General features: G+C 39.2%; 1 protein-coding gene across 2 annotated transcripts in view; it reads left to right on the forward strand.

Annotated features, from left to right (window-relative positions):
- Positions 1-18,889, forward strand: part of ARHGAP18 (Rho GTPase activating protein 18) — a 193,693-nt gene that overhangs the window by 111,283 nt on the left and 63,521 nt on the right. For both annotated transcript variants that reach the window (XM_065931348.1, XM_065931347.1), the window contains exon 2: positions 16,324-16,520. In XM_065931348.1, coding sequence (XP_065787420.1) covers positions 16,324-16,520 — 197 coding nt within the window. The remainder of the gene's footprint in view (positions 1-16,323; positions 16,521-18,889) is intronic.

An 18,889-nucleotide genomic window follows, 5' to 3' on the forward strand; every position in this document is an offset into this window, starting at 1 on the left:
TTTTCTTAAAAGTATGTTTCTTAAACATTAATTTGGAGTGACATTTGCTTGTTGAAAGACCTTCCCCTGTCACATTCCAAGTGTCTCAGTATACAGTTTGGCTGTGGCCCTTTCTTGCCCCCAATGCCTAACACCATCCCCTCGCCTCCCAACTGGTTTCACTTCCCTGGAAGCCAGTATAGTCTGTCTATATCAGTCCAGTCACAGTTCCCCAAGCTCACAGTATGTCTTTGCTTTTATGGTGGTCACTGCCTTGAATGCCTTTCTCATCACATTCTACCTACAGAATACTGCTCAGGCTGCACACTCCAGCTCATATTGCTCTTCTCTGAACTCCTTGGCCAAGTCTCTTCCTTAAGCTTGTGACTTCTTCTGATCTCTGCTCCCATGGCAGTCACCACTTGCACAATTGTTTTGGAGTTCATTGCATGGGTCTTTGTTGTCTACCAAATCCTAGGCTTGCCTTGTCTGAAATACACCTACATCCCATTATTTAGCATAGTGTGGAATAAAGTAGGTTTTCCCTAAGTGTTTGCTGAGTCACTGAAAAAGCAAATATTCTGTAGTCAGACAGACGTGAAATTTTGTGTGTTGGGAGTAGGAGAGAGTTACTTCACTTGTATCTATTTGGGTGTATGAGGAAAACCTGCCCACCGCCTCATCCTTTCTGCAGTAGCGCTGTCCGCACGCTAGCCACCAGCTGTCTGTGGTGACTGAGCACTTGAAATGTGGTTGGTCCAAACTGTGCTGGGATACTGGCATAAGTTACAGGATTTTGAAGATTCAAAATGGAAAAAAAAAAAGACAAAAGATTTCATTAACAATTTTTATGTTAATGACACATTGCAATAATACTTTGGGTATATTGGGCTAAAGTACACCATCAAAATTAATTTTACCTGTTTGTTTTTTGTTTTTTAATGTGACTGCTAGAAAATTTTAAATTACTACTATGGCTTGCCTTTTATTTCAATTAGACAGCACTACTATAAAATAACAATTTATTGTCACATTCAGAACAACTCAGGTTTCCCGCCCCTCCCTCCCTCTAATTATGCTTTTTAATATTCTGTCAAATATTTAAGGTTTAGGGTTAAGTTTTCAATTATGAGTTGTTGATTTAAAAAAATAAAATCATGTATATGAAAATACTACCACTGAATTCAGTTTTTCAATTTGTAGTGTCTTTTGAGATGATTCTTTCAATTCTTACTGAACTACCAAACTAAATCTCAGTAACTTTAGTATACGTCAGCTATCAATAAAAACTCTCAGAATGTTTTTCTTTATTTACCACGATATATGGAGTAGTAAGAAATAGAAAATGAGAAAGTTTACTCTAAAATTTGTGCTATAAAATCCACATCTTTAACCCTATCATCACCAGGCATGGTTTCTTGAAAATTTTGCTGATTTAAAATCACATACATTCCTTACCATAATAAAAATCTTCTGCTTCATTATTCAGTGTTTAAAGCTTAAGGATTCTATGAAAGCTTTTTTTTTCTTTTTAACTTGAGATGTCTAAAGCACTTGTTTTTCTAATTTTCTGTAACCATAGGATCCCTTTTCCAGTACATTCTTAAATGGATTGCCAGGTAACTTATTTATCAGAGTTTCTATAGTTGAGGGGAAGGGATAAGTGGAGAACACAGAGAGGTTCATTTTCATGACCTTATTTTCTCCTTCCTTAAAAAATGCAACTCTGGGAGTTCTCTGGTGGTCTAGTGGTTAGGATTTGGTGCTTCAGTTAGGTTCAATCCCTGGTCAGGGAATTGAGATCTCACAAATTGCTCAGTGTGGTTAGGTGGGTTGTGGGGTTAGGGGAGCAACTCTAAGTCAAAGTGACTGGTTAAATTCAGACTTTCTGCATGAAAAAAACATCAATGTGAACAGATTAGACTTATATAATTTTTAGATTTAGAAAACACTTGAGGTATTCTTTATTTTTCTTTTTTAAAATATATTTATTGTTAATTGAAGGATAGAACTGAGGTGGTCTTGTTGTAGGGTGAATTTTATGTCATGCTTGCTTACACAGTAAACGGTAGGGCTGGAGAAAGGCTGATTTCTTCTGACTTCCAGTAGAATCTTTTTTCCCATACACTTTACTGTAATAATAGCCTAAAAAATACTCTTTCCTAGGACATTAGTATGGACAAACAATGATGACAGCACTTGAAATGGGAGGATGGGGTATTAAGCTGTTGGAGATAAAGTGAGGGCATTTATACCATGACTCATAGAGTAGTAGCCCAAAGTGAGGATGGGGTGACCGCTTAGGGAGGTAGTCAATAAAATGTCAGTCTCTCTTCCCTCTGTACTCACTCCATAGCTTCTTGCAATTCACTGATTAGGGTTGAAAATGGCACAATGAATTATGCAAAAGCTATTTCTGCAGCAGGAGCTGTCTTGCAGCCTAATGCACAGATGGAAAGATCCTCTTTTAATCATTGTTCCCACAACACTTGGAAGCTTTTTGAGGAATAAGCACTCAGAAGTGGAAGTGAATGGCCTTCAACAGTAAATGAGTTCCTTCTGCAGAGAGGAACTGAAATGTATTTATATGCAGATGGTTGCCCTGTGTTTGAACGCTCATCCATGTCATCTGAGATTCAAGCCAAACATCTCTTGAAATGCTTGGGTTTGAGATGGTTCTACTGGAGGAATTACTTCTGCCCCGGCTGGCCCAACGTTATTATTTTTCTTCAGAAATGGCGACAAGTAGTTAAATGCCAGTTCATGAAGATATGCAAATTACATCTTTTTCTGATCTTTAGTTACTACTGAAGAGACTGAATTAGTTAGCATCCCCTTACTTTTATTAGCATAATATTAATGCAAATCATTAGCAAAGGCTTTTTAAGAAGGAAAGCAGAACCATCCATGGGAAGCAATTCAAAGCAGTGTTTATGTCCTCAGTTAGGAAGGAGAAACATTTATGACTACATTTCTTACTTAGGTATCTGTGCCAGGGACCACCTAACTGGGCCTTTTTTGGTACTTGCTTGGTTTCACTTGCAGATCAAGAATCAATCTGGAAAAGGCCCAAAGGTTATATGTGGGTACAAAGGTTATATACAGGTACCTGTATCATGATTCAGATACCACCAAGACTGTGTACTATAGTGTATATTTCTAAGACATTGCTTTTTAAAATTTTGGAGGAAAAGGTAAATGAACGTTATTCATTGGGCAATTCAAGGTATAGTAGAAGACTGACTTAAAACTTCCCAGCAAAGGGGTTAATATAAAGAGGACACTGATTAATTCTTTATTTGCTTGGAGGAAATGGGCTTAAATTGAAGGGAAGTAAAGTTGAATCAAATAACAGGAAGACACTGTTGGCTCTGGGGAGAGCTTTATAAAATTAGAATGAGGGAGAGCGAGAGCCTGGAATCTCCCTTCTTCTTGCCTCTTGTTGTGATACACGCGTTCTGTGTACTTCCCTGCATCTTTGTCTGCCTCCAACTGGGCTGAGCTCTGCAACACCTGCTGTCTGCACTGCTCATTTGCATGGAGTCAGTGTTCCCTGGACTATTATTTTCCTATGTGTTTTATCTATTCTAATTCCATGTAAACTCTTAGGGATCAGAGGTGAGGCCTTGTACTGCTTTGGACTTCAACTTGTATATGTGCATGCCAAATCGCTTCAGTTGTGTCCAACTCTTTGTGACCCTATGGACTATAGCCCCCAGGTTCCTCTGTGGAGGAGGGGTTCTCGTGGGCTTCTCCATGCAAGAATAGTGGAGTGGGTTGCCATGTCCTCCTCCGGGGATCTTCCCGACCCAGGGGTTGAGCCCATGTCTCTTATGTCTCCTACATTGTTGGTGGGTTCTTTACCACTAGCACCACCTGGGAAACCCTCAACTTGCGTAATACCTTGCAGCTAATGAGGAGCCAGTATTTGTTGAATGAATGTATGAATCACAACTTGGTTATCTGTTTATTATCAACTGAGAACTCAAGTTCTATGGCGTCATTCCACCAAAACATTGAAGTGTTGACCTAATTCCAATTCCACTGTTCTTTCCAGTGTTCACTTCATTACTTGAATGGAAAATATAGTTAATTATGTAGATTAAGTAGGCTTCCCTGGTGCCACAGTGTTAAAGAACCCACCTGCCAATGCAGAAGGCATTAGAGACTTGGGTTCAATCCCTGGATGGGGAAGATCCCCTGGAGGAGGAAGTGGCAAACCACTCCAGTATTCTTGCCTGGAAAATTCCATGGGGTAGAGGAGCATGGCAGTCTACAATTCATGGGGTTGCATGGAGTTGGACCCAGCTAAAGTAATTTAGCAGGTAGGCAATAGCGTAATGAAGACCAAAGATTGAATGTAGGTATTCTTCAGTGAAACTTTCTATTCACAAAGCTATTGGATTAAGAAATTTACATTTCTGTATTAGAATTGGTTGGCATATGCTTTGAGTTTGACAAATATTTCTAGTAAGAGCTGTGTATTTACTTTATAGAACCATCTTCAGCAAATAACTAAAGTCCTTTATGAGGTGAGGACACTTAATAGTTGGCCCTCAAACATCTAAGTTGAAAAAAAACCCAGAAAAATTCTGAGTCTTGGATGGTTACTGTGCAGTGTCTGATGGCCTAGATCTTTCTAACCTACTGGGACAAGATGGTAAAGGAAGGCTATCTTTGATCCCATCATCCTCCCTAGCTACCAGGCCCTAGGTGCCCTTCATAAATACCACCTTCTGCCTTAGGGGCACTACATCCCTTTATTCTTCTCCTTGTAGAACTTACTCAGATTCTGTTCTGTCTCAAGAGGCTCATTCTCTAGTCAGTGACCCTCTTGCTGATCTCTTCTGCAGTGTTAGCTTCCTAAAATGACAGTTCTTTCTTCCACCTCTCTGTCCTGGCAAGAAGGGGCATGGGTGACACATGTGGCCAGGATGTGAATTCCTGGGAACCGTGGCCTGTGCAGTGTATGGGATTCATTCGAGAGGGCAGCTCAGCAGATGACCACTCAGTCTGGATTGTTTCTTTGTAGGGACTTGGCAGAAAGGAGAATCCATGTATGGAGTAGTGGGGTCAACAGTAGAGAGCAGTGGGAGGTTGGAGTCCTTGAACTGGACCATGATTTATCGTCAGCTTTTTATAGAACGCCAGCAGCCTTGGCCATGGCTAGGGAGGGAACTCCTGTGAATTTCTTAGCTGGTTTCAAATTCCCACAAGGAATGGCATTTTGGAACCAGATGCCATGTTACTTTTGGTGAAGTGGGGATATTGCTGCCCCATGTAAGTAAAAAAACAGGTTGACAGTAGGCTTGCATAAGCCTGATGATGAGCTGGAGATTCTCAGACTTCCTAAGAGGACCAGGAGAGGAATTCAACCAGAATAGGTGCATAAATGTAAATCCAGCTTGGAGGATTTAATCCTCCCAGAACTTGATTTACCAGAGCTCTGTGTGCCTATAACTGTACTGGATGATGTGGGAATCACGTTAGTTAGGTTTTCTTTTTCTTTTTTTAATTTATTCCTTTATTTTTGGCTGTGCTGGGTCTTTGCTGCTGCGCGTGGGTTTTCCCTAGTTGCAGTGAGCAGGGGCTGCTCTCTGGTTGCGGTGCATGGGCCTCTCAGGCTGTGGTTTCTCTTGTTGCAGACCCAGGCTCTAGGGCGTGGGCTCGGTAGTTGTGGAACACGGGCTTCGTGACCCAGCGCCATGTGGAATCTCCCTGATCAGGGATCGAATCCACATCCTCTGCACTGGCAGGTGGATGGATTCTTAACCTCTGGACCACCAGGGAAGTCCTAGTTATATTTTCTTATTTGTATTTTTTCTTTCCTTTTTGCAGGTCCCCGTAATTTTTCCCATAAAGCCCTTCCCCATTCCTCACGGTCATCTTAGGTCTCTCTGTCTTCTGGACCTTGTTCCTGTCCTCTAAACAGAGCTCAGCGACTTTGACTAAAAACGTTTGTTTTTGTGAGATTTTTGGTCTGTTCTGTTTTTTCCTTCAAAAATTAGTTTTAAAGCCCCCACCCCTCAGGCAGCATTTTACTATTAGAAATTGCCTTTAGTTTCCATATTTTATTTTATATTTCATGTCTTTTTGAGGCTACTTGTGTTCATATCTCTCTTATGTTGAGTCAGCTTAGATTCTAAAGCATACTAAGAAAAAAGTGGTCTCAGATAATCTCATTGAAAAAGGGAAAAAAAATATCCTGTAATATTCACATAGTCTACTTTGTAACTGACTTCTGAAAACATTTAGTGGAAAATGTTACAGATGAATTATTTCTAAGCTTGGCTAAATTATTTCAAGAGCTGGAAATTATTTCTTCACCACCCCCTTCCATCTTCTTGGTACAGCTGACTTTTAGTACCTGGCTTATGAAAATACTTCCTGGCCTTCAGAACTCACCGGTTGACATTATAGCCTTTGAAGGTCGTTTGGAGCTATCCGTAAAATCACACTTTGCATCCTTAGTGAAGCAGCTTTCTTTCTCCTACCCAGGCATTTGCCATGCAGTTACTGCTGTTTTAAATTGTCCTACTGCTACTGTTCACCGGCGTGACTTGGAAATGATGTAGAAATACGTGTCTTCTCCCTCTTTATTGTGTAGCATAAACACAGGCATCCTTCCACTTTGAACACTTTTTTCAGTGTTTGTCTATAGCGGTCCTTATGCTGATTGGTGGAGCTTGGTTTTATGCCACTGGGGCCCCACTGAGATAAATGATTTCCCAACCTTATTGTAACAGACAATCACAAAGGACTGAAAAGACTTTAATAACAGTGCCCCCATCTTTTCCACAATATATGCCCATGCATTTAGCTTCAGTTATTATCAAAAGGTGTTTTTTTAAATCCAGTCTTGCCTTATGTCCATGTTTTTATTGGCATAGGAAAATTGATGTTAATATGTATATAAAGTTTTATAGAAAGGCAAGAGAGTGGCCCATAGAAATAAGTGAGACCATTATCCAACAGTATTCTAAAATATTAGTGTTCACAGTTTTGTGTTACAGCAAGAAATATTTTGTTAGTACCTATGTGATGGTGCGGGCTTCTCAGGTGGCTCATGGTGAAGAATCCATCTGCCAGTGAAGGAGATGCAGGTTTGATCCCTGGGTCAGGAAGACCCCCTGGAGAAGGAAATAGCAACCCACTCCAGTATTCTTGGAAAATACCATGGGCAGAAGAGCCTGGCGGTCACAAAAGAGTCAGACATGACTGGGTGACTAAAACAGCAGCAATGTATGATGGTAAGCTTTATGAATCAGTAGCAGCTTACTTTATGAATTGGAAAATTTATCAGAAAATTTATCAGAAAATTGTAATTTGTCAGTCTGTAGTCAGTCAATGCCCAGAATGAGTGTCCTGGCCAACAGTTAAACATCTATCCTGGATCCTAGATCTTGAAGTATATTGTTAAGTTTTGTATGTGAGAGAGTTGCACATTGGTGAAAATTTATCCGTTTGCATTAATGTATTTTTAAGGCATGTGGTTAACTGTAATGTTGCGATTCTAAGCTAATGGAGGGCATGATAGGAGACTTTTGAATGAGGAGTTCAAGCATATTAGAGAAGATGGGAAGACTTTGGTCTTTTACCTCGGAGAACATGTTGAGAACTTGATAGACTCCTCAGAAAGAAAAAAGCACGTCTTTGAAACCCAAAAGGCAAAAATTTGATTTTTCAAGAGCAATGAAAAATAAATAGGTATAAGCTTGGTGACAGTTTTGGGTGCTAATAACTACCTTTGAAGCCTCACAACTTTTGTGAGAAAAGAATCAGGCATTAGACAGTTGTGAGAAAACCAGACTCCGGCTCAGGAAAGAGTAGCCTGTGGAGCCTAGGGACCCGTGTGAGTGGGCAAACAGTCTGGGGAGAGGGAGGGGCCCCAGGATGGGCTGTGGAGGTAACCTAAATTATTGGTCTGAATTTACAGAAGTGGTTATTTGGGCAGAGGTTGAAGTGGAGGTGCGTGGATAGTGGCAGTTAGAGAGGAAGTGAAATCCTGAGGAAGGAAAGGTGAACCACAGCAGGGCCTGAAGCGTGTTAGGGACAGTGCTGAAGCAGAGGTCAGGAACCAGAGGCCCTTTTTGAGGGTTGTCTGGGCTGCTGGTTCGGTGAGGAACTGGAAAATTCCACCTTTGCCTAGTGTCAGTATCGTTTCTAACCTCTGACAGCACAGACTTGAGCAGGTTGGTTGAACAGGTATCTCTGATAAGGTGCCCAACACTCTGCAGGCATTCAAAAAATATTTTATTTGTTTTAACGATTAAGTTGACAGGATGGAACCAGGGAATGTGTGCTTAAGAAACTGTATACCGGTGCTTATTTGTGACTTAATATTAGGTACAGTCTGATAGGAAACTGGCTGTTTTATATGTTTCATATAAGGAAGCACACTTTCAAATTAAACACTCAAGAGTTACAGCGGCATAGAACAATTACCTATTAATTACCTCTTAGGGTTTCCTGATGACTAATTTCTTTATTGTCTACTTTTCATGTCCCTGTTTTATTCCTTTGTAGTTTTGTGCAATTAAATAAGAAACACCTTAGAAATGAAAAGGAGGTTGTTGTTTCAGAGGCAGCGATAATTCAGTAATTAGTAATCAAACAGTTCCCAAGCATCTGCTATGGTAAATGGTTGGCTAAACCCAGGGACACCCAGATGAAAAACCAACAACAGTAAAAAAAAAAAAAACCAGAAAGAACTTTGTAGATACTTGCCCCAAGGAACACACAGTGTAGTGGTAGAAATACAAGTGTGGGTAACACAGTCTGAATTGTGGTCAGGGCTGGGGGGAGACTGAAGGAGCAAGGAAATGTCTTTCTTTATTCCAACCCCCGTGGAGAAAGGTGCCAAGATATGAGAGCTGGAGAGCAGATCCAACTGGAGAGCCACCAAATGAGTGGTGTTGTACCTCCAGATGTTTCACAACTAACCAGAACGCGGAGAGGCCAGAGTTCTGGACTTGAGCTGTGTCATTGCATCCCAGTGTCAGGTAGACACACGTCCTGGTGATGGAGAATTGAGATTGAGCGGCGTGCATATGCAAACTCAGTCCCATGTGCTTTGAACCAGTCTTCCAAGATCAAGTTAAAGTCCCACTTCAGGTCTCTCCAGCCTCGTCTTGAAAGATCCCTCCCTGGCTCCCATTTGGCTACTTGTTGAGTCGTGTCTCTAGTGGAGGAAGGAAAAACTGCCTCTTGAGAGAGATTGGGGGAGCTCAGACAAAGAGGATCTCACATCTACTGAGAAGAAGCCCTCGAAAATAGGAGAGTCCTATGTCTGGTGGTTGGTGTTTGCCCATGATTTCCCTTTTACATAACCTGTGTCTCTACTTAAAAGGGAAGGGAGTTTTTCCAGCTTACTCTGGTTGCCTCATGATGCTTCCACGTGCCTTTCTGTCTCGTACCTTTTCTCTTTCTACTAGACCTGGTGGTTCTGGCTGCCGCCTATAGCCTTATTCTGTTAGTGATATTCACATATGGGTTGGTTCTACCATAGTTTTTTGGTAAAAGTGATAAAGCCAAGTTTTCCAAGCCTTCTCTCAGCAACCTTACTAATGTGCTTCTCTTCCCAGCTTGAGTTGGGCAGTGTTGGGTAAATGGTTCATCATCAGTTCATTTGTTCATTGTTTTGCTATGTGTCAAAGTTGGGTGGATGCTCTGTGATGACTAGAGCAGTGTGCTATGCAGATGTTAAGTGATTTTTACTTTTAAAGAAAAAGCTGAAAGAAATAATGAGTACATTTTATCTCTACCCCTCCACCCCATGGGCTTCCCTGATGGTTAAAAATCTGCCTGCAGTGCAAAAGTCCTGGATTCAATCCCTGGGTCAGGAAGATCCCCTGGAGAAGGGAATGGCAACCCACTCCAGTATTCTTGCCTGGAGAACCCCATGGACAGAGTGGGTGCTACAGTCCATGGGGCCGCAAAGAGCTAGACTCAACTGAGTGATTAACACTAGGATTAATACAACTACTACGGCTCCCCCCACCCTACTCCCCCAAATGAAAGGGTTAAAATGTGCAAAGGAGAAAAGTAAGCTTACTTGGATTGTGAAAATTAGTGTGTTTCTAAAGCTGTAGCAGTTGGGTCAGGAAGAAGATGTGAGGAACTTCTCTCTTGGGCTCTGAAGGCTGTCTGGGAGTGGGGAAAGAAAGGCCAGAGAGGGATTGCTTCCTAATCAACTTCCTCCCGCCTTGAAGCATTGTCAGTGTTCTTTCTTCCCGGTGTCAGAGCCACTTCTAATAATTACTGCTTTCAACTAAACAATAGTAGGCATTCAGTTCACAGGGAAAAAGAAATGACATGGGTCATTCATAGGCTGCAGTTCTTCCTAGTCACTCAAATTCAATATAGTCTGATGGACAAGGCCATTACGGAGTATTAATAGCTTCACCGTCTCAGATGGCAGTGATTACTTCTTTAATATCACTGATAAAATGAAAGAGAAAAATCTACACATCAGAAGCACTCCTCCCCACCCCAGCCTAGAGGTAATGTAGATCCAGAGTGAATGTTTAAAACATTTTAAACATCTTTGAAACAAAGCTTTTTTAAAAAAAAAAACAAAAAGTATATTTGAAGTCGTACACACAAATCACATTTTAGAAAATGCATTGGAAAAGGTTTCTCATGCATTTTAAAGAGGTATGATTTGATTGTTAAATGTATTCTTCTCTAGATATGTATAGTGGTCATTTAAAAACATTAATTATAGGCTGTGTCAACAAGATCACTTTTGGTTTTGCTATGTACAATACAAACTCACAAAGACTGGAACGTTGGATGTGAAAAAAAGTAAATTCTACCCTTTCCAATCTGTTTGGTATAATGACTGCAGAAGAAGAAATGAGAATACCAATTTTGGTTCCACCATCACTTTGCTGAGATTTTGAAGAAGATTTAGCCCTGGCAACTCATTACCTCATCTAGAAAATGATGGGATAGGTTTAAATCTCTAATGTTCAATAACATTCTAAAGCTTATACTTCAATAAATATGGCTTTATCTAAAATATACTTGGTCATCATGGTTAATAAGTCGTGATCTCAGTAAGAACTTTTTTTTTGGCGCCTTAAAAACAGAACAACAACAACAACAAAAAAAAAAGCAAAAAGAAAAACCCAAACCAAAACAAAACAAAAATAGCCTTATCCTCATATCTCTCAACCCGGTCCCTTCTTTTCCTGTGTTGGAAGTGAAAGTAGAATAAGAAGCATGAACAAGAGTATACTTCTTTTAGAAAGGATCTTGTAAGAATATAAAACCAAATTCTAGCATCAAAGGACTTCAAGAAAGCAGACTTTGAACCATAAAAATGTTTCTAGAAGGAGCAGAACTGAGACACAGATTGGATGTGACGTTTAGCAGTATGACTGTTGATGGGGTGGAGTGCACAAAGTGGAGATTGGATCATGTATTTAAATGAGTGCAAAGAAGTGTCCTAGTTCTAAATAAATGCCTTGAGATGATTATAGGAAGAGGTACAGATGGCAAAGGAGCGTTAAAGAAAATACCTATTTTCAAATACACTGGCCAAAAGGGGAAGCTTAGAATTTCTGCCCATTGTGCCTAATGGATAAAAGTGGATGATGGAAGACATTGGAGAGGCAGGGGTTTTTAAATATGCTTTTATTCTCTGTCATTGTAGTATGAATTAAATATGAATATATCATTGGAGTAAGTCCCAGTTTTGATGAAAGGCCGTAAAACTAAACTAAAATAAACAAAGAAGTAGGTCAAGAGTCACTGGGAAAGCATCTCTGTTTCTTTCAGTAGGGCTTTCTGGAACATTGCCCACAGGATTGAAAAGTGCTTTCTCAGATCCATTAGGTGTTTTTGAGAAATCCTGGAGCAGTGGTTTTCAAAGTGTGGCCATGGAACCCCTGAAGCTCTCGAGACCCTTCATAAGGGTTTTCATAATAACCCTCGCTGTTAACTGACCTTGTTCATTATGATGCTTTCCTGAGAATACGGTGGTGTTTCCCAGAAACTACATGACTTAGAATATCACAGAAGAGTAAATGCAGAGGGAGATGGGAGAATCCATATGTCTTCTATTAAACTAAACCTTAAAAATAGTTTCAAAAATGTAAAACAGTGCTACTTATCTATTTTTTTTTTAAATATAGGGCTTCTCCCCAACTCTCCCCCCAATGTTATTTATGATGTTTTCTTAAATAACATCTTAAATATAAGATTATTTCTTCTTATTAAATGAATTAGTATTTAAAGTTTTTTTTAAGTTTTGAGATCTAATAGTGTACATATCAATGAATATAATCTATCTCAAAAACTCTTTGGAAACCCTTGAAAATTAGGAAGTGTGTAAAGGAGTCCTGAGACCAATGGTTTAAGAATGACCGTCCTTAGAGGATAAGCAATTTATCTGACCCTTAGCAGAGGGCAAAGGTGACTTTATCGAACTGTGGGAGAGGCAGTTATCTGTAGTTAGCAGTTACACAGAAGTTAGCAATGATACTAACTTGAGTGCCTTCTCCTTGGTTACCTCTAAGGTCGTTCCTCAGTAGGAATTCTTATTTGATGTTGTTTTGTTTAGTTGCTAGGTCGTATCCAATGCATTTGTGACCCCATGGACTGTAGCCTGCCACGCTCCTCTGTCCATGGGATTTTCCGGGCAGGAAAGCTGGAGTGGGTTGCCATTTCCTTCTCCAGGGGATCTTTCCCACCCAGGAAGCGAACCCACATCACCTGCATTGGCGGGCGGATTCTTTACTGCTGAGACACCAGGGAAGCTCTTATTTGATGACTTACAACAAAGTTTTCAAGGCTCTTGGCATTCTTTCCATTTTATAGATAGCAGCAAGTTAGATTCAGAGGAGTGATTTCCTCCAGGGATCATGAAAGAAAGTTAAGTAAAGCTGGAATCATTTAGTGCTTCAGACTCCCAGTCCTGTATGTTTCCCCATCATTTCACTGACTGCAGTGGTGCTAGGATGGATCATGAGTGTTCTTCTAGTGGACCACAGCGAAGTGCATGGTAAAGTCTGCCTCCTTCTGGAGGACAACTTCTGTCAGATCAGTTTAAGATTTCTATGACAAAATAAGTGACAGGTATCGCTAATACCCTGAATGATGTCAGTACATTTGAAATTCACTCACCAAGTAGAAAAAAAAAATTTACAGAAAAATGGGAGAAAATACACCTGGGGAAAATACAAGGAAACAGATCCCCAATTTTTTATCAACACAGCATGAGGACATCCTGTGAGAGGATAACACACCATGAAGGCCCAGGGGACAGTGGGGGCCTGTAAAGTTGAGGATTTGCTGGTATGTTAGTTCCCAGGGAAAAAGAGCCCAAGTGATAACACTGTGATATAATGCCTTGTCCAGCAGGCTAAGAAGCAGCTTCTTTTAGAGGAGTGTCTAGTCCTGTAGTTCTAGCTGTAAAAAGATGAGAAGTGGGGGAGTTGGAGAAGAGTGTTCATGGGATATTTAGCACATGGGATTCTGGGTGGGAGTGAGGAAGGATGAAAAGAGAATTAGCACTGGCAGTGGGTCAGGTGGAAATAATTGGTAGTTGCCTGTGATGGGGCAAACTGTGTGTTTCTCTGATTTGAGCACCATGTGTTGGTTGGGATCTTTTGGAAATACAGAATATCTCTACTCCATACTTCATTATGTCTAGCAGATGTTGCTTTTATGTGTTTGAGTTCAGTTTGCAGAATGAACATGGTGTCGTAAAAGCATACTCCTAAAAACAGAAGAGAGGAAATCAGTTAACTGGCCTGTCACCAGGACAGTTTTAAGAAGGGACAGGCTTTTAGCTGTGGCCTGTCTGAACTACAAAAGTGAGAATAATCTAAGAAGAAAACCAGTGACATGGCATGTTTATTGATGTAAACTGTAAATAATGTTCAGTCACATTTTTAGAAAACATGTAAAATATTCAGCAGCTGATTAAGGAGGGAACTCTCACAGGATGCTTGCCTCCTTCCTATACTTCATCCCCTAATATTTAAAAAAGAAATTGTTTTCTTGCAAAATTTGCCAGTGATCCAAAAATAAATAAATAAAATCTTCCCTTTCCATGACTCAGTATCTTCAGGTTATTACAACAAACCTTTTCAGCTTTTGAATCTTAGCAGAGTCAAAATGTTGAGTCGGTTCACCAGCACTAAATGATTAGATTTTTGCTTTATGCATGTTTTGAAAGCAGGCCTTGATATAGAAGGTTTATTTACGTAACAGTGCTATTGCTCAATGCCCTTGCATTTTTCTGCACATGCTATCTTAATGGAAATTTACTGGAAAATTCCTGCCAGAATAAACACATTCCTTCAGGAGCGAAAGGCTTAATGTACTTTTCGTTCAACGGCACCTCTTTCCTGTGAGCAGATAAAACACATTATTTGGCATTAGTCATTATACTTCATACATTCCGCAGTTCTCATCATGGGGCTAAGGTTGTAGAAAATAGGAATATAGTAGACAATCTTAAAATGAGAGGTAAAACCAAAGCAAGGAAGGGCATCCATATATCTGACATGAAATCAAAAGTGAATTTGGCAGATACTGTATAAAATTAGTTTGAGCTAGTCCTGATAAAGCAGGATTAAGGATTATGAACCAAAGATCAGTTGAGCTGGTGATCACAGAAATAAGAAATATAGTTTACTTTTCATTTCTAAGAGAAAGAGAGCATTTTTATTTGCATTTTCATTTAAGAATCAGAAGTGTAAACCCTAAATGGAGAATGCTGATGGTTTCATGGCCACGGGGTGAGAGAAGGGACCAGAGTGGGGTATAAGGATGTAAACAGGAGTTGGGGCAGGGAGGGAGGAAGTGTCTCTGAATTAAGGGATGGGGAGGCAAACAATGCACAATGGAGGCCAGAGGAAAGAGATTCACACAAACACGTCTAGACTTCCTCCTGTTGGCCCTCATCTAACACCACCCCCCTCCTCACCACCCCAGAACTGCTACTGGGGCGAGATGACAGGAGTTGTTCCAGTAATAAAATGTGTAATCAAGGCAGAGAGAACCATTTTTACAGGGCTAAAACTGGCCAATTAGCATATGACAGTTAAGTCAGTTATATTGCATTTATTTGCAGCAATAAGTAATTAGCTTCTTTGACTTTTTCTGAGAAGTCAGTTGGAACTAAACTACTGGGTAGATTGCACTAGAGTTTAGTGACCTTCTTCCTTATGCCATATTAAATCCTACTATTTTAAATAATTATGGGAGAGGCCAGTTTCAATGTGAAAATATTCACGCACTATTAAAGAATTTCATTTTATTGCATTTCTTTTTATTTTCTGTATGTGCAGTTAGTAAAACCAGTCTAGAAAGAGTGTATCACTTCCTAATGTCCTCTTGGGAGAGTAAAAAAGTGATTTGAAATTAGAATAACAAAATACTTGTTCACCAATTATTATCTCTACTCAAATTATATTTCTAAAAAATTATTGAATATAAAGGGGGAAAGCATAGTGAAAAATTTCCCCCTTCAAGTAATAAGGCTTTTCCTCTTCTATCTCAATATAAACAATCATGAAACAATTCAGTATTTCTCTTCTATATGGGTTTTTATTATTAGGCCTTTTAATTCAATTTTGGTAGTAGGTAGGATATGATTTATAAAGAAAAAATATAGTTGAAGTTATTAAAAAAACCACCATATTCACGTATCCTTTTTTCATAGATTATATTTATAAGCTAAATGTTTAAGAGGTAATTCTCAACTTATTCAGAATTGCCAATAGGTGCATTTTACCACTTTTTAAAATATATGTAAGTAATAGGTACATTTATAAGTGTAAAGATTAAATGTTGCTTTCTAAAATAGGGTGTAACAGTAAACTTAATATACTATCCTTTTTTTGTTTTGGTCCCAAAAAATAAAAGGAAAATTCAAATGGTACCTCATTCATTGTTTGCAGATATTTACTGTCTAAAGGTTGACTGAGTTTGATTTATAATTATCAATGATAAATATGAAATACAGTGTAAAATTCAATCCCAATTTTATTAACCTTTAATCAAGATTTAGCCTGTTGCTTTCTAAGAACAAATTTTCAGGTTTAAAAGAGCCTTAAAATAATTTAAGTGAAAGGAAAATGGAAAAATATTTATAACATAGCTGTTTGTTCATTGCCAAAGTTTTATGTAGAGAATAAAACTTTTCATTCTACAGGCATGTTATAATCAGTAGCCTCTCAAGGTAAACAGTTTCAAAGCAAACATCTCTTTGGTTTTGTTAAGGAGAACTTGAGTTTCCAAGTTCTCCAGCTTAGTATTATGATATTGTAGAAACAGTACTACTTCCTCATGTTCTAAAATGAACCATGTTTTCTTTTGACTTTACAGTAGAAGATATGGCCAGTATACTATGAACCAGGAAGTCACCAAAGTTACAGAAAGACCTCCATTTGATCGATCAGGTTCCCAGGATTCTTTGGATGAACTCTGTATGGAAGCTTATTGGACTGAATTAGAAAATATCAAGAAATCTCATGAGAACAGACAAGATGATCAAGAGGTGGTGGTTGTCAAAGAGCCTGATGGTAATAATGAAATTAATAAACCTTTTTCTTATTTTGTATGTATTGATGGGAAATGAATACATAGGAAGAAAGAAATTAAAATGAGGAAAACCAGAAAAAAAAATGGTAGTTGCCTTTCAACTTAAAAATGACTTAATTGTGGCAGATTATAGATGCAGCTGCCAAATATAAATGATATAAGTAAATTCACTGAGTCTTGGATATGGCTAGACTCTTACTGACTGAGCTTACTGTATCATAGACTCTTAGGGCTGGACTTGATCTTTGAAATCATCTAACGTCTCTTTAAGTTCCATTTGTGGGATCCTAGCCCCACGGTTGTTTGGCCTCAAGTGAGTAGAGATGCTGATGATGTTGATGTTTTTCCATTGTTCAGTCAGCTTGAGCTGTTTTGATATTCTTTATTTTATTGATTTATAATCTGCTTCATACTACCTTTGACTCATTTATTGTCAATCTACCTTCTGGAAGAGCAGAACAAATCTGCTCTGTTGTTTGCATGACAGCTTTTCAAATGATTGAGGATGGTTATAGTTACTAGACAAATAACTTTTTTCTAGAAGGAAAAAGATTTACATAAATCAGTCCTTGGTGGTGGATTGCAAATCTATCCTAGTCTTGGTCATCTTATCTTTCAAACTGTTGTCTTCTAGACTGGCAACAGTGCCACAGTTTAGCCAGCTAAGCTTAGGGTAGAGATTTCGACAGTGAAAGTGGAAGATGGTAATAGCATTTTTAGCCTCCCTATTTACTTCTCATATTTCATTCATAATTGCTGTCATCTCTATCTGCATTTCCCACAGTCTCCACTATTGTACTTGATATTCTGAAAGAAGCATGGAAAAATTTACTTTTTATCCCCCTCTTAAATTTCATGCTTTAAAAAAAAAAAAAAATCAGCGTTAAATTCAAGTAGACACTAGGTTTATCATGTCTAACTCTGGTACCTATTATATTAGCTTTCTTTCCATGCCTTGTGCCGACCATAAGTTTGTAAGTGTATCTTTGGTATACAGGCTGATAGATTCCAAAAAAGAGCCACGGTCAGTACCTTGGGACCCACAGCTAGCAGTGACCTGTTTTTCAACAGAAGACTTCTTAATGATGCTAAATAACTTAGCATCAAGTTGTTTAGTACTAAAATCTGCATAGGTTTTTCTCCTTTGCTATAACATTGCTTGGGGGAAAAAAAAGCAACCATTAATACCTGAAAGAGAAAAGTTGGAGATTTTCTTTAATTTAACCCATTGATTTTGTAAAAGAAAATGATAGCCAGCTCATTCTTTCACATTTGGGTTCTCTTTCATTTTACTCTCATTCTTTCTCACTTTACCAATCCAGTTAAGCTTATTTGTAATAATAGTATCTTTCAACCTTTCTGATCAATATTTCAAGATGGCAGCAGCATACCGGTGGCGTGGTTAGTAAGGAGAAAACATTCTGCGGGAAGAAGCCCTCAATCCTGATTCATAGCCGTGTGTCAGCTACGTCATAACTCTCCAAGGATAACGTGGATTCATAAAATGTTGTTCATGATGTGATTATCAAGAATTGGGAGTGTTTATACACACCCATGCCTTTTCTCTGACTTTAAATTGAATTTTCCCTCTACTTTTTAATGGAACAAGCCACTCTGTGTTGTAATCTTGTTACTTCCCTTATGGCCGTATCAGCTTTTTCTGACCATTTATTTATACTGAGTTCTACTTGAATATCTTTAGCAATCATGGTGAGTTTTTATGTCAGTGAGCAGTTTTTGTTGCCTGGCAGGCAGAATGCCCTGCACTGCCTTATGTTTCTTGACATCACGGTTATTGATACTTGATTTCCCTCATGGAGTCTCGATAGTAGAGAAGCTGTAGACAGACACGCTGGTCAGTGCTCCATCTTGTGCTGCGGGCTGTAATGGAGCTCTGCAAAGTCCTCTCCATGTGATATGCTCACATTTGGTTATCTCATCTGTAAAAGATGAGAAAACAGCGTCAGCTTGAGGCTAAGTGACTTGACCAAAGTGACGTGGCCATCGGGTGCAGGAGTGGAGTATGGACAGACCTTTTGTGTCCCAAGTCCCTGGCTTTTCGATGTTCTCTAAATGTGGAGCTTGGAGTAAATCCATTCTAGTTGTCCTTCAGTTTTTCTACAGTCATCAATAAATTTTTTTTTGGCCATGCCTCACAGCAAGTGGGATCTTAGTTCCCTGACCAGGGACTGAACCCTCGCCCTCTGCAGTAGGAGCCTAGACCATCGGGAAAGTTTTGAATTGCCAATAGATCTTACACGATACTTGCAGTACTGGTTACTCCCTTTCAGTGTTTTGAATTGATTCAGTTGTTTAATTAGTTTCCTATAATCTACTTTTTTTTTTTCCC

This window comes from Muntiacus reevesi, chromosome 3 (assembly GCF_963930625.1).
Source record: "Muntiacus reevesi chromosome 3, mMunRee1.1, whole genome shotgun sequence".
Lineage (NCBI taxonomy): Eukaryota > Metazoa > Chordata > Mammalia > Artiodactyla > Cervidae > Muntiacus > Muntiacus reevesi.